The following is a 13,886-nucleotide window of genomic DNA, read 5'->3' on the forward strand; positions in this document are numbered from 1 at the left end:
CAAAGATGCAGCATCGCGTTTCGCCTACCTACGTATTAAACAGCCTCTGGACTAGATGCGGTGCCTTCGCTTTTTGCTCTCGTCTCACGTCGCAGCACCCTAGTTCCCTTTCTCTGCCAGCCGTCGTTCAAACGAAACTTGATTCCATACTTCTTCGTCGCATCAGATTCGTATCTCTTCCCAATTTCGTCATCGTCGTCCTCACTATCGTTATTTGTCGATGCTATGACGAGCTCTTCCAATTCGCTATGAATATCCCACCGAGAGGCACGCTTTGACCTTCTGAACACTGATGGGCCAGGCCATGTTTTGGGAGCCGATTCTGAAATGGAACGCGAAAGTGTTGGTCTTGCCAGTCTTCCACTTCGCACTGCTTCTCTACGCCGATGTACCTGATACTTGGGTCGCTGGAGAAACCGTCCGCGTTGGGAATCATCTGCGCCAACTATTAATATGACATCCAGACTGGATATCAAATATATCAAATGGACCAAGGTGCTAGGCGGTGGATTGTTCAGGAGCGAGGGGGGAAGATATTCACCAACCCTCAACCGGAAGATCCGGCCAGCCATGCTCTAGCTCGCCTTCATTCGCAGCCTCTTCACCCCAGTCCATCTTCTCGAGCTCGTTACGGAAGAAATCTTGTTCCTCCTCGAGAACGCCAGGTTTAGCACCTAAGCTTTCGGGGTATCGCTTGAGGTTGTGCCAGTGTGTAAGTGATCGTAAGGCCTGCTCGAGCGGAACACTTTCGTCGACCTCAGCATCCACGTCACTTCCTGCCAACCAGTCGTCTCGGAGCTCAGGTCGACAGTGCAGATACACTGCAGTAATGACGCGCATGTTCGACTGTCGCCACTTGCGACCGCAGTACGGAACTTGGTTCTTGAACAGCTTGAGTGTGTACAGGCGTAGTTCCGGCTGTGGTACCTTCAGGCTCTTGCGAAGGAACTGCGAAGACTTGTACGAGACAAGCATGAGGTTACGATGTGCCTTATTCTTGCAGATCTTCTGCATGATCCGTAAGTAGTTGATTGACGTGAAGAACGCGCGCCATGAGAAATTGGTGATTGGCTCTTTGGGCAGCTCGTTCGTTGGAAAGCCGAGCTCGTCTACCTCTGGAGGTTGTAGCTGGGCAGGTGGTAGGGCTGGCTCAACACCTGATTCGTTCGAGTCTTCCCTGGACAGACGGATTGGGGGTGGGACGGCGTCGTCTTCGTCAGATTCGCCGTCATGCGCTTCTCCTTCGTTTCCTCCAACGCGGTCCTCTTCAGAGGCGTTTCTGGAATGTGTCCGGCAAAAGTTGAAGAAGTTCAACTCTTCCTGCTCACTCTTGAAGTTCACAATCTTCTCCACCTCTTGCAATTGCAGTAGCTTCAAGATCAACGGAACGTAGCTTGAGTCGACGAGTAGTTGTGTGATATACTCGAATTTGAGGATGTGGGACACTTTGAACCATTTGAGGATCAATATAAGAGTGCCGGTGACTGCTTTATCCAAGACTTCTTGTGTGCGCATCGCGTCAAGCTCCTCATTCGTCGCCACGGTGCTACCATGTCCGTTCATGCCGCTCATGTCAGGCCGTCCGGCTGTCGTGCCGTTCTGGTTATCCTGAAATTGGAAACCGCTCTGGAGCCCGTTCGCGCCACTGGACTGTGTCACAAGTGCCGTGACGTGCGCAAGGATTGCTTTAATCAGAACAATTATTAGTGACTGTAGATTAGGCAGTGCGATGCGCTAGTGTACGGTCAGCTGGTATATCCTCATTGAGTTTTGGCCCACTCACGTAGAATTCCTCGACCAAGTGCAAGCGCTCCTCATTGCTGCCGGGTGTGAGTTCTTTTGACTGAGCTTTCTCACTCGGTTCGAGTGACAGCTCCTCGATATCAGGGTTCTCGTCAGGGCCTGTCCAACCGCGCTCGTACTTCATAAATGCGACACGTTCCTCCCACAGCTGTTTCATGGCACGCGTGGCCTTCATGCGTTTAGCGAACAGTTCCGCGGCTTCCAAGATAGAAGCAGGAATATCTGAGCCCTCCCACTTGCGTCCCACCAGAAGGTCCTGTAGGTCGGTCGAGCCCTTTCCGCCCAACTTGTTACTAGACTCATCGAGTGGCGGATACAAGAATGGGAACAGTTGATTTGTCTGGTAGTTCTGCTTCTTTCCACCTTTGCCACCGGGGCCTGCAGGCGAAGGCGGAGGTGAGGGTGCCGGAGTTGCGATATGAACCGGTTGATGCAGGATGGATGTGCTGTTACCATTTGTGTCGCCTAGCCCAGAGCCGAATACATGGTTGCCAGCGACCTTGTTAGGGTGGTTCTTCAGTGGCGGCAGGATGGAGTTGTTTTCTGGCTCAAGAGGGAATACGGGAAGCGGTGGATTGTACGCAGGATACTTGGAGCTTATCTCTTGTCTGAAGAGGTGATAATCAAGAGGGGACGCGGTGATGAGTGGCTGACCCTTGGAATCCTCTGACTCAAGGCTGGTGTCCCGGAAGGTCTCTTTGACCTTGGCAACTTCTGCAAGACCGCCGAAAGTCACCAACATAGCCTTCCAGAGTAGCAGTGAGATCTTGCTAAGCGGTAGATTGATTGACTCATCCCATCGCAATTTCGCGATGAGATCCACGAAAAGCATCAGGAGACCTGGTTTCTCTAGGGCGAGGATGGCGCTTCTGAGGGTCCGGCTGTCCTGCGTCTTCTCCTCGTCGCGTGCGACCTCCAATAAGACATAGACTGCAGTCATGGTGCACCAAATTTCGCGTCGTTCTGCCTCTTTGGAATCGCGCTGGGCTTCAGGTGTAACATCTGCGCCGCATGCTCGCAGGAGCGACGAGCTGAGTGCGTCCACGATGGTCTGTACGCCATTACTCTCGGCGAGTAGGTGCACATTGCGCTTAATGAGCGAGGCCTGCCGACCTGACTTGATGTATGCAGAGTTGCGCGCTGAAGTCGTGCTAGACTCTGTTGCCTCGCCCGCAGCTGGGTCAGGCAGCCCTGCAGTCTCATGCCAGCACCCAAGGAGGACATAGACCAATGCCTCCAGTTTCTTCAACCTCAAGACAGGGTCGACTTCCTTGAGTGCCCCCAATAGATGTCGCACGAAGTCGTCGTGTTGTGTCGTCGTCGCCGAGGCCCAGTCCAAGCCGTCCTCGCCATTGGACACGTCGTTTAGGCCATGAAATGCGCTCCACTCCAATGCGTAGGACGCCTGGGTCTTGAGCAGCATTGCCTGCTCCTCGACGGCATACGAGAACCACTCCTCCAGCTCCTCCTCGAAACATGATGCGTCATCGTATGTGAAAGCGTATGGGGCGGGCTCGACCTTGGGTATGCCCCTCACGAGGTTCTGCAGTTGTGCGAGCGAAAGCGAATCGTTCTGTGGCGTGTCGGGCGGCGGTACAGGCGGTGCGGGCGGGGGCAGGTTCGGCGCGGGCGTAGGAACTGAATTGCCTCGTTGCAGGCCGGGGCGGGCTGGCAGCGTGAGGGGAGGCCCGGCTTGGGGCTGGTCCTGGTCCTGTTGCAGCAGTATGCGCTGCTGCTCGGCGGTATCGAGGGGCAGATTGAGCTCTTCCTCGGGCTCCGCCTCAATGACAGGAAAATCAGCGCTCGAATTCCCGATCAGCTCAGCTGCATCCAGTATGGGAGGCACGAGTGGCTCTCCGGGCACGTCGCTGTCGGCCATGGTCGGTCGCGTGAATTATGTGGGTGTGGGGTTGTCAGGTCGGTGGAAACGTGCTACGCCCACCATGTCTGGGACTCCTTTCACGTGCGGATCATGGTTTTCAGACGGATCAGTTTGGGAGAGCGGCGAGGCAAGTGTCTTCACGGTTCAAGAAGGTGAGTTGCGCTGTGTATGCACGGCAGGTGGGATGCGCCGACCGCTAACGGATGGGTAAGCAGGGCTCCGATTAGCGCGAATCCTGCTAAACATTCACTTGTTTCTAATGCCCGCATGTTGCAAGTCATCCCAACAAAACAGTCTCATATTACTCATAACACAACTAGCGATGGGTATTGCGTACCGAAATTGATGTACCATTGCAGAACGCCCCCTTGCTGTAAAATGTGTCGCTAGCCCTCAGAAGGCGTAAGAGAAGCCCCGGTTGTCTGTATGGGAGAGGCCAACCCAGGCGCACCGCGATCGCTGCCGCCAGATGCAAACGAATAAGAAAACCCCGTCCCTAAAGAGCGAGCGATATCTCCACAGCTGTACGCCGAACATGACTAATCTGCCGCACTACCAGTGCGGGGAATGAACAGTAGACCGACAGGTCGAGAAAAGAAGAACAGATATGTGTCTTCCGAACATGGCTATCAAGGCAAGGTTGCTATCGCGTCGAAGAGATAGTCGAAAAGCGAGGCTTCTTCCCAGTTCTACATGGGATTAGCTCCCGTCTGTTCGCCGTTCTCCTGGCGCTCTTTGATCTCGTCGGGTATGATGCCGTTGGCTTCGCATGTGCGCTTGTAGATATTGCACTCGTCCCACGCCCGTTGGCATTCAGCCTTGAACTTGTCGCAACTAGCGCTGAGCTCGGTGATGGCTTGCTCGGTGAGTAGCTTTTCAAGCGTCCACTTCTCAATGTTCTGTTGCTCGTTCTCCTTCAGCTGGGTAATGAACTGAACGGCCCGTTGCAAGATGGAGCCCTTGTTCTTCTCGCAGCCGGGGACGATCTTGGCTAATTCGTTGATTCCCTCGTTGATAGTCTCGCGACGGCGGCGTTCGACTATGCAGCTGTTAGCAACTGTATCTAGGAGCGCTCGCACGGATGCCTACCTTCTTTGTGGTTGTCTCTCCGGACCTTGTGCCACTCATCTGTGCCAACTTGAGGTTTGTGCGCAGAGCTTTGCGGTGGCGAGTCGCTGGGTGCTGTTTGACCGGGACGACCCGTCTGTGTAGCTGCCTTCAGAGCCTCGAGACTAAAGTCTTGCATGCCCGTTTGTTGTTGGCCGTGGTCTCCCATGCTGAAGGAGCCGTCGCCTGAGTTCTGTGGCTGGAACTGGAGTTCTGTCGCCTGGGGGACCGTCATCTGGTGATAGGCAAGCGCGGCGGCGGCAGTGTCGCCGACACTCGCGGTGTTGGTCCCACCGTTGTGGTGTACGTCGAACTGTTGCTGCATGTCGTCGTCGGCGGCGTTGTGCGCGGCGAGAAATGAGGCTGTGGCTTGGTCGGTGAGGTCGTTGTTGGCGGAATGGGGAGCAGGTCGGTTCAGGCCTTGGTCGCGCGTGTCGCGCTTCCGTTTGTTGGTGTGGACGTTGTGGGCATCCAGCTTGCCGTCGGTAGGGTATCCGGCGGTATCAGCCATGGTTTCTGGTGGGGTATCTGGAAGGGATGAGTAGAAGCAGCTGGAATCCGCGTGGGACGCTAGGATCGACGTCGAGGTTCTGCGCGTGGTTGCTGAGACGGCGAGGTCTGGGATGTACAGGACCAATGGTGAGTGAGGGCGCTGAAGTCTGGCTAGGACACAGTGCTCCTTTGGGCGACCAGGAGGTAGCCGTGAGTGAGTGAATTAGGCGGGTGACGTATGGGAAGGCTGGTGAAAGTGGCAGAAAGACGCGCTCGAAGCGTGAGTCGCAGGCGCAACGCACCGGGGCGGGGGAGCAGCGGCGCTGTGCCCACCGGTTCACGCACAAGCCGAAGACGACTTGATGTAGCAATCGTGCGCTTGGGAAGCGCAATAGAGGCCTGCGTTCGACAAACATTAGCACGGGCGCGAGCAGGTGAGTAGGTCAAGGTGGTGCGACACAGCGCCAGCAAGCAGAAGGATTGGGCGCTTCCATTTGGCCGTTGTTGTGAGACGCAACTGTCACGACTCAAAAGAACGCCGTCGTATCGTGCGAGCGGTAGGAAGCGCACAATGGCGTCGTGCGTCGTGGTGGATGCGCGTCCATCGAGTGCGGGATGCCGACCGACAACACCGCGGAAAGCGAGCGGGCAGGCGCGAGGCCACCATGACGCCAGGTGCGCTTCTCAAACGACAGCCCGTGCAGGAGCGCAGGGTGGCATGTCTATGCAGGGCTTTCCGGCGGTCGCGCGAAAATAGCCATGGTCACTTACCGCGATGTTCCAAATGGATGTGGATGCGCGCGAAATCAGGTGACGGACGAAGGTGTAGCAACTTGTTCGGCCGGCGACGCTTGACAGGCTGGATGCACACTGAAAAAGAGAGAAAAGAGAACAAAAAGCTCTTACCTTTCTTGAAATTGCAGACTTTGGGCTTTTCTTCAGGCAGGATCGAACGACCAACTTCTGAGTTGAATCACGAGGAAGGAGCAGAGAGGGTCACATGGCAGGAGCGCTATTTAGGAAAGGAAGGCACGACTGGGCCAGCCCACCCGCTCAGCCAATCAGCGTATCGCGACACGCCATGCAAGTTTCCCCACTCCCAGCCCGCCATCGCAACCACTACGTTATCACAGTCCTGCCGACGCGAGGCATCTACTCCGGAGTACTTAGAGCTTGCTATGCACTGTACGCTTTCGCATCACTCGCACCATCATGTCCTTAGCCACACAAGTACTTCGTTGCCCCCAGTCCCTCTTCGCCACCACGACGACAGCACCCCCGCCAGCCTCACTACGATACCAGCGTACGGATGACACCCCTCTAGACCACCTAGGCTCAGCCGACACCTCCAATACGCTTCACATGGCCTCAAACAGAGACACAGGTGTGGCATGTGACACGCTGCCCCCCACATTCTGGGCTATCGTCGACTACGCTATACCCTTTTTGTCATTGGTCCCATCATGCAATACACAACCATTGGGAAGATCGACTCTCACCTATCTCCTTCACTCTGCGCTCGAGTATTGATGTCTCAACTTACGCGCTGCTCACTAGGTCTTATTGTAGCTGTATCTATCTTTCGAACGGCTCTCGGCTCTCCTCGTCCTCTTGCTATCTGTGCAAGTATGAGGCCCAGTCTATTGCTTGCTATTCGCTCAAGTGTGATCCGCGGAGGCAGACCAAACCTTGATTTCGCATCGGTATGATAAGATAGAATCGAGACGGCCCATTTGCATTCTTACTTTCCATCTCCACCTTCATCATAGACAGTCCAGTGTGCGTGCTCGATGGACGTTTTCATATTATCATCACAATACGTTGTATGAGGGGAGCCGAATTGGGAGCAGACAGGGAAAAACGGAACACTCTGAGGCCTACGTTGCCCTCAGGTCGCCTGCTTTGGATGCTCCTATCTTAATATAGGCTGCTCGCCTGTTCGGGTTTTTCCTTAGGCGAGATGTGATGCAACAAATCCGATTCTGATCGGTAGATCTGAAATAACGAAATCGGAAGTGCTCTTATTTTTGTCTCCCCTATTTGAAATGGTGCAATTACTGGAACTCAACTACTCTGAGTTTTTTAGGTGTATACGAACGACGAACACAAACTGCGTGAAATTAGCATAGGTACTAGTCAAAACCCTCTTCCAAGTCACACAAGTGCTTCTATACAGTTCCACCCTCTCTTCTTGGCAGCCTCACGGACTGAAAAAGATCGGTTCCAAGCTTCGACTACAATTCATTGACTCCTCAAGAACTTACTGGGGTTAATTGGGTGCACAGACATCATGCCCCATTTCCTACCATTCTAGTGATGGGCCCGCCTTTAGTATTAAGGTGGCGATGAAAGCACTACCCCCTTATATATACCAGCTCATTTCCATGACCACAGGCCCATTATCTCCTGTGCGGCTGGTCAACTGAATACTGACTTACTAGAATCTCAATTTGAGCACGCCCGTCTACCTACTAAGCAAGATCAAGGACCGACCAGAGATCCCATCAGATCGACCTCAATCATGGCCGATCAATCCTTGCCAGGAGGAATCTTGTACACAACTCCAGCTCCGTCCTCCGGCATGAATCACAAGGCCTTGCGCAAAGCTCGAAAGTCCGCGGGAAGGGTAGCTAAGGGCAGAGTGTGTGTAGTCAACGAGCAGGAAGCTTGCGCCGGAGAATCCCCATCTATCGATACGCGGCCGATCGAAGATACGGTCCAGTACGAGTGTTGCATTTGTGGAGATGACTTCATGTTTTCCGAAGGAGTCGCTCACTGTACAGAACACTTCATGTGCAACGACTGCGTCGTCGACGCCTACAACGCTGCCCTCGCAGACACTGAAGCCTTTCCAGCCCGGTGCTGTACTCCACTTCCACGTCGTCTTGTAGAACATTTGCTGAGCCCAGAGGTCCTCAAGACCTACTCACTCAAGGCGCAAGAATACTACACACCACGCGCCATTCGCGTGTATTGTGTCAATGAGCGGTGTCGCTCATTCATCCCGAGATCTCATGTTGACAACAGCCACGCTTTCTCCACAGTGGCACACTGCGGATGCGGGACTAACACCTGCGTCGGATGCCAGCATGAGTGGGCAGGCCAAGAGCACCGTTGCGTAGTATCAGACGAGCCAGGGATGCGGCCGAAGTGGATGCCTGAGTACTCGAGCAGCTGTCGCGCAAAGTCATGTCCAAACTGCCGGGTCTGGATGGAGCACAAAGAAGCTTGTAACCATATGACCTGTCATTACTGCCGTCATGAGTTCTGCTTCGTTTGCCTACTACCTTGGACCAACGAAGGCTTCCATCAGGATGAAGGTTGCCCGTCTTACGGAGATCCAGTCGAAGGGTATGATGAACAGGGGTATGAGCTTGGTGCTCGCGGCCTGCATCGAGACAGTGGTTATAGCCGCGCAGGACTCAATCGACTTGGCCAGCGACAGCTAAGCCACGCCATTAGGCAGCATGATGCAGCTTATGATGGTGATGACTATAACGATCCTGACTTTGATGATCATCGCTACGATGATGAGTTGGATGATGATATGGATTATGGCGACGAATGGGGTTACGAAGATGATGAACCGGAGTACGACGAGGATGATGCAACAGAAGAAGATACGTCTGATGATGAGATTGAGATCGACCGAACAGATCCGGCGCAAGTGGTCCACGACCCCGAGGATGAAGTCGAGCAAGATGGTCAAACTCATAACATTGACGACGATCAATCTGAGCTGAGCTGGATCGACGGGCCTCAGAATGATTTCAGCGAAGACGGCGAAGTAGACGCAGCGCAGAGCGAGGCTGACGTAGCTGCTCCTGCAGACGATGTCGTTCCAGTCGCGACAACAATTGTAACTCTACCAGATCCAGCACCACCACGCCCACGGCCGTCACCGCCATCAGATATGGCTCGACAAGAGATTCGTCTGCGCCGACGCGTCCCAATTCTGGCCCCAAGACCACACGACGCTAGCGTCATCTTCGACGGCGGTACTCCGAGCTTTCTGCAGCTCAATTGTATCCACTCGTGGCGACGCAAGATGCTCTATGCGACAGAGTATAGCTATTCGCGCTGCAAAGGATGTACATATCGTGCGAATAGTTGGACAAACTTCTGCTCTATCTGCGGGCTGGTCGCTTGCGATTGGTGCACACAAAGCTTCCGCTACCGGTTCTTGGCCGAGTGGGAGTGCGCGGCGAGTATGGTGGATGTCTTCATTTGGGCAGAGAAGGGTGTCGTACCGTTCAAGACTGAGCGTCGTCGAAAGGTGAAGAAGGTGGAGGACGAGATTTGGGCGGATCGCGACGAAGACATGCTGGGTCTCGCGAGACTAATCAAGGTTTTTGAAGCCCAGCTGTCAGAGCTACAGCCTTTTCTATACTATGATTTTGGAATTAGTTCGTTGTTCGAAGAGCTGGAGTTGGAGATGCTGAAGGAGTACTGGGCTGTTACGGAGGAGGATGTGGGTATACCTGGGCTCACCATGACATTCGACCTGGCGAGGAACTTCTTTGCACCATTGCGCTGGGATGAATCGACGTAGCCACGTAGGGCGAAGGAGTCCGGCAGTGCAATTATAATTGAATCTCTGCCGAGATCTGCAGTAGCACATACCAATGATTTTAAGAAACTTGTAGACGCCTGATGGAACGTCGATGTTCGCGATGTGACGCGCAGTGATGACGTCATAGCGTGGCACTTTCGCGCGTCAACATCTCGGGGCCGTCTTCCGACCTCCTCCCATCCAAGATCAACACGACAGCAGCTACCAAAAGACAGCTCGAATTCAACGGCCATCACACAATCTTTCTTTTCGCTCCTTGCTTTCATTTGCATTACCTTCTGTCTCATTTCGTAGCGTTCATATGCATCGTCCAATTATCCAGCTTTATGCCTGCCATGTTCCCTCCTTCTGACAGATCGGTGACGGGGACTATTTCTTCACCGGGTGAGAGTTGTGAGCGTATTGTCACATTTAGTTGAGGGCACCAGTTTCGTACTCTTGACACACTCTCGCGTAGCTCTCTTCTTCAACACACTGCATGAAGCAGTAGAATCAACGAAAAAGGGGTGGGTAATTATCCTCCGCTTCGTCAGTACGAGCCCCCAACGCAGCTCGCACTTGGGCTCTCGTGAGACCTCTGCTCTTACATCTCCGCCGTTGTATTGGCCCGGGGGTCGGGCAATCTATTTGGGGGTTATGTGCTCGCGAAATCAAGAGTTGGGGGCTTACTATATGTTACCATGCGCATCGGAGCGCGTTGGGATGCGCCGTTCGATCGTCAGCAAGAGCTCCAACACTCTCTCGCCTAGGTCTCGAGACCTTCGTGTGGTACCGTCACTCACGTCCGTCTCGCGGTTATTGAACGTCCTCGCCCAGTTGGGTGCTCAAGGTCCAGCCCAAGGAACGTAGTTCCAAGAACTCTTGCGCGAGATGAGGGCCAAGCGCACGTTTCTTCCGTTCGGTCCGTGGCTACCCATAACACCCGCACGAGGAGCCCGCTCTCACAGATGACGACAAGAACCCGTCATACAGCGTAGCAGGCCCTTTGTACACATGGTATGACCATCAGGTCTGGGGGCAGCATGATGGGCCTCGTAGGACGGTCGACTTACACCGTAAACGGCGCGATCCATCCATGTGAGCGAAGGTTTCGGAACAAAAGAGGTACTCAACGGTACCGAAGAGAAGTGGGAAGGTGGGCGGAGGGGAGGAAAGCAAGGACAGTCAGGAAGGACAGTCTTGTTCTTATTGCAGCCTGTCGGACCCCGGCGGCCGTATTGGCTCGTGCCCCACCACGTGGTGGTCCGTCAGGTATTTTGATCACGTTATTCACTTGCACCGCGAAGGGTGCCTAGACGCACAGACGTACTAAAATTGCTTCCTCTACTTGGCGTGCTCTACGTTCTTTGAACCACTGACACCGAGATCGTACCTTATCCCCCTTACTGCATACCCGCCATGGCTCCCGGCCACCATCAATCGATCAAGTCCAACAAGCGACGCAGATCTCACTCGCCAAGTACCGACGACAAGAAGAAACAGAAGCAGACGCAGAAGCGCACGGCGGAAACCACATCGACAAGGCGACCTGACACTCGCAAGGTTGCAGAAAACGCCCCGAACAAAAACGCCGCCTCCAGGACCAAGGCAAGGAAGGCAAGGCGCGCGGCCGCGAGAGATAGGCACACTCGTAGTACGGCTCGCTCCGGCAAAGCGTTGGCCGCCCCTCCAGTAACTACACTGTATGCGACCGCCATAGATCTTCCCGATGAACTGATTATGATGATGTTTGACTATGTAAGTACTCCCTGGTATTCGCTCAAACTCGGTCGTAACGTGACTGGCGCTCCAGCAGAGTGTTGAAGCTAACTTGGGTAGTGCGAAAAGGAGAGTCAAGTGCAACTGTCCATGACCTGCAAGGCAATGCACCGAGTTGGAACGGAGGCACGATTCCGGGATATCGACATCGTGGTCGGCCGGATAACGTCCAAGACGACCCCCGCTCAATTCTCGATCGTTCTCAAAAACTTGCGTTTCACTCGGCATCTTCGTATCAATGTACTGGATAATGATCGTGGAACAAGGCTTTTTAAGCGTCTTCTCAACCGTCTCAAGGAGCTCAGCCCAGTGTCGCTACGCTTCGTGGGTTCTCTCAATTACAAGTCGTACGTCGGACTATACAGCCTTCTCACCAGCAAGGAGCGTGGTGAGAAACTCAGATCTAAACTTCGCAACCTCGATCTTCCAATGCGACCGCTTCGCGAGACTTGCCGACCTGGACATATCAACTCGGGGCCTTTCAAAGATGGTGGCATCTTCAACCACTCGGCTATTATCCGGTTCCAATCAGACAAGCAACTAGAAAAACCCCTGGCTAGGGAGATCAGCGTCGTAGGAGATCACGATCCCAGCCAGCAATTGGACTCCGGCACCCCGCATAGTGTGGCGCAAAACGTCATCCAGATGATGGGTATCGAGACTCGAAGTATTGATGAGCTTGTGGTCTTTGGCCGACATACGACTAGGGACTCTCCGACCTTCTATCTTCAGAACCCTTTCGATAACTTTGGTCTTCACTTGCCTTCGAAGCCGTTCGGGCTCAGAGAGCTGAGTCTTGTTGGCCTCGATTTCCGGCAACTACGGCCTGCAATGTTTACTTCATTCAGCATCACGACTCTTCGCACTCTTCGGGTGAAGCAATGCTGCTGGTTGAAGAAACTTTTCGAGCACCTGATGAGCTCAAAGGACCCTCTTCATCTTCATACGGTCAAGATCAATATATACAGCTATGGAGAGTATCTTCAGCCGGATGAAGCTTTCGGATTCGCCAAGTTCTGCAAGTCATTTTCGACTTTGAAGAAGGTCGAGATAGAAGCTGGTGCAAATTGGCAAACTGACTTTGACGCACATATTCTCAGTTCACACAGCGAACTCGAAGAGTGCTTCCTGAGTCTCGGCAAACCATCACTAGACATGGCGACGATCGAGATTCTCCAGGAGAACCACAAGAACCTCAAGGTGTTATGTTTCAGGTGTCAAGAAATAGCAGGATCTTTGGAGCGGGGTCGTTTATCACAAGAAGGTGAGAAGAAGATTGCTCTTCTGGCTGCTGAATTGCCGCTGTTCAAGAAGTTGGAGGAGTGGCAGCTGATCTGCGATCCTCCTCGCTCCAAGGACGTATTGAGTAGTTTCCAGACCATTGCGACGGAGATACACCAGCGCGTCGCGGCTGCCTTTGGCACACGTCCACTCAACATCAACACCATTTCCATCCTCACTCGGGACATCTTTTACACCCTAGATGAGGTTGACGCTGGGAAGATACCCCACATGCATAGGTTTCATTTCTCAAAGGTGGTAGCAGAGGCTGGGGGTATTCAGTGTTGAAGGAAGGGACGAAGACTGGTTACAGCATGCGGCGAAAGCTCCTGAGTACCGTATTAAGTTGGCGTTTGTGAAGCGGAGATATATCGAGGGCCTCCTGGAAGTGCTGCAGGTAGATGGAACAGCAGGACATACATGGACTTTGAGGATGACAGGTAGTACGTCAGAAATAGGAATCACATATTGCACATACACATCTTAGCGCCTAATTCATGGTTCCACATCAGATCACATGGAGTGGTCCGAAGATGTAGGGTTTCAAGTCGCACGCGAGTACGAACCCTAATTGACGCCCTAGATGGGTGGACTTTGGGCTTGAATGGGAAGTTCGTGTGGTGGGCGCTTTATCTTTGTGTAGTACGTGTGATCTGAGGCACCTCCTAATTCGCCACGTAGTATAGGGTGTTGCGAACTCGTTGCTACTTCCTCTACTTGTCGAGCATGTTGTTAGAATGTATGTAGGGTCTGGTTCTCCGACGTGTTCGTAGTCGGCGAGCAGACTAGTCAGACAAGGGCCTGTATCTGCGCACACTGCTCCTTGTGACTCTCTTGACCGGCTCTGTTGTGGAAGACATGGCAGAGGCCTGTGGGACGCGTGTGGAGACGAGAGGACGGGAAAGGACCCATATTGTGACGACTGGGTCTCTTCCGGAAACGATCCGTAGTCCGAAGACAAAATGGCTTTGGCGAATTTTGGGTCTGGAA

The 13,886-nt window shown here is 53.6% G+C and overlaps 4 protein-coding genes across 4 annotated transcripts; 2 read left to right on the plus strand and 2 right to left on the minus strand.

The window, feature by feature from the left end:
• Window positions 1-537: 537 nt before the first annotated feature.
• Window positions 538-3,682, minus strand: J4E87_009198 (uncharacterized protein; the record flags this gene model as incomplete). Its single annotated transcript, XM_049380776.1, has 2 exons — window positions 538-1,734; window positions 1,784-3,682. 2 exons carry the CDS (start codon window positions 3,680-3,682, stop codon window positions 538-540), a joined length of 3,096 nt encoding a protein of 1,031 aa, XP_049229407.1.
• Window positions 3,683-4,374: 692 nt separating this feature from the next.
• Window positions 4,375-5,303, minus strand: J4E87_009199 (uncharacterized protein; the record flags this gene model as incomplete). The annotated part of the gene is made up of 2 exons (XM_049380777.1): window positions 4,375-4,724; window positions 4,775-5,303. 2 exons carry the CDS (start codon window positions 5,301-5,303, stop codon window positions 4,375-4,377), a joined length of 879 nt encoding a protein of 292 aa, XP_049229408.1.
• Window positions 5,304-8,544: 3,241 nt separating this feature from the next.
• On the plus strand, window positions 8,545-9,836 carry J4E87_009200 (uncharacterized protein; the record flags this gene model as incomplete). The annotated part of the gene is made up of 2 exons (XM_049380778.1): window positions 8,545-8,650; window positions 8,761-9,836. The coding sequence occupies 2 exons, from the start codon at window positions 8,545-8,547 to the stop codon at window positions 9,834-9,836; spliced, it is 1,182 nt and encodes a 393-aa protein (XP_049229409.1).
• A 1,419-nt stretch (window positions 9,837-11,255) lies between these two features.
• On the plus strand, window positions 11,256-13,184 carry J4E87_009201 (uncharacterized protein; the record flags this gene model as incomplete). The annotated part of the gene is made up of 2 exons (XM_049380779.1): window positions 11,256-11,594; window positions 11,676-13,184. The coding sequence occupies 2 exons, from the start codon at window positions 11,256-11,258 to the stop codon at window positions 13,182-13,184; spliced, it is 1,848 nt and encodes a 615-aa protein (XP_049229410.1).
• Between the last annotated feature and the right edge of the window lie 702 nt (window positions 13,185-13,886).

This window comes from Alternaria ethzedia (genome assembly GCF_023757985.1).
Source record: "Alternaria ethzedia strain BMP 0044 chromosome Unknown scaffold_33, whole genome shotgun sequence".
Taxonomy (NCBI): Eukaryota; Fungi; Ascomycota; class Dothideomycetes; order Pleosporales; family Pleosporaceae; genus Alternaria; species Alternaria ethzedia.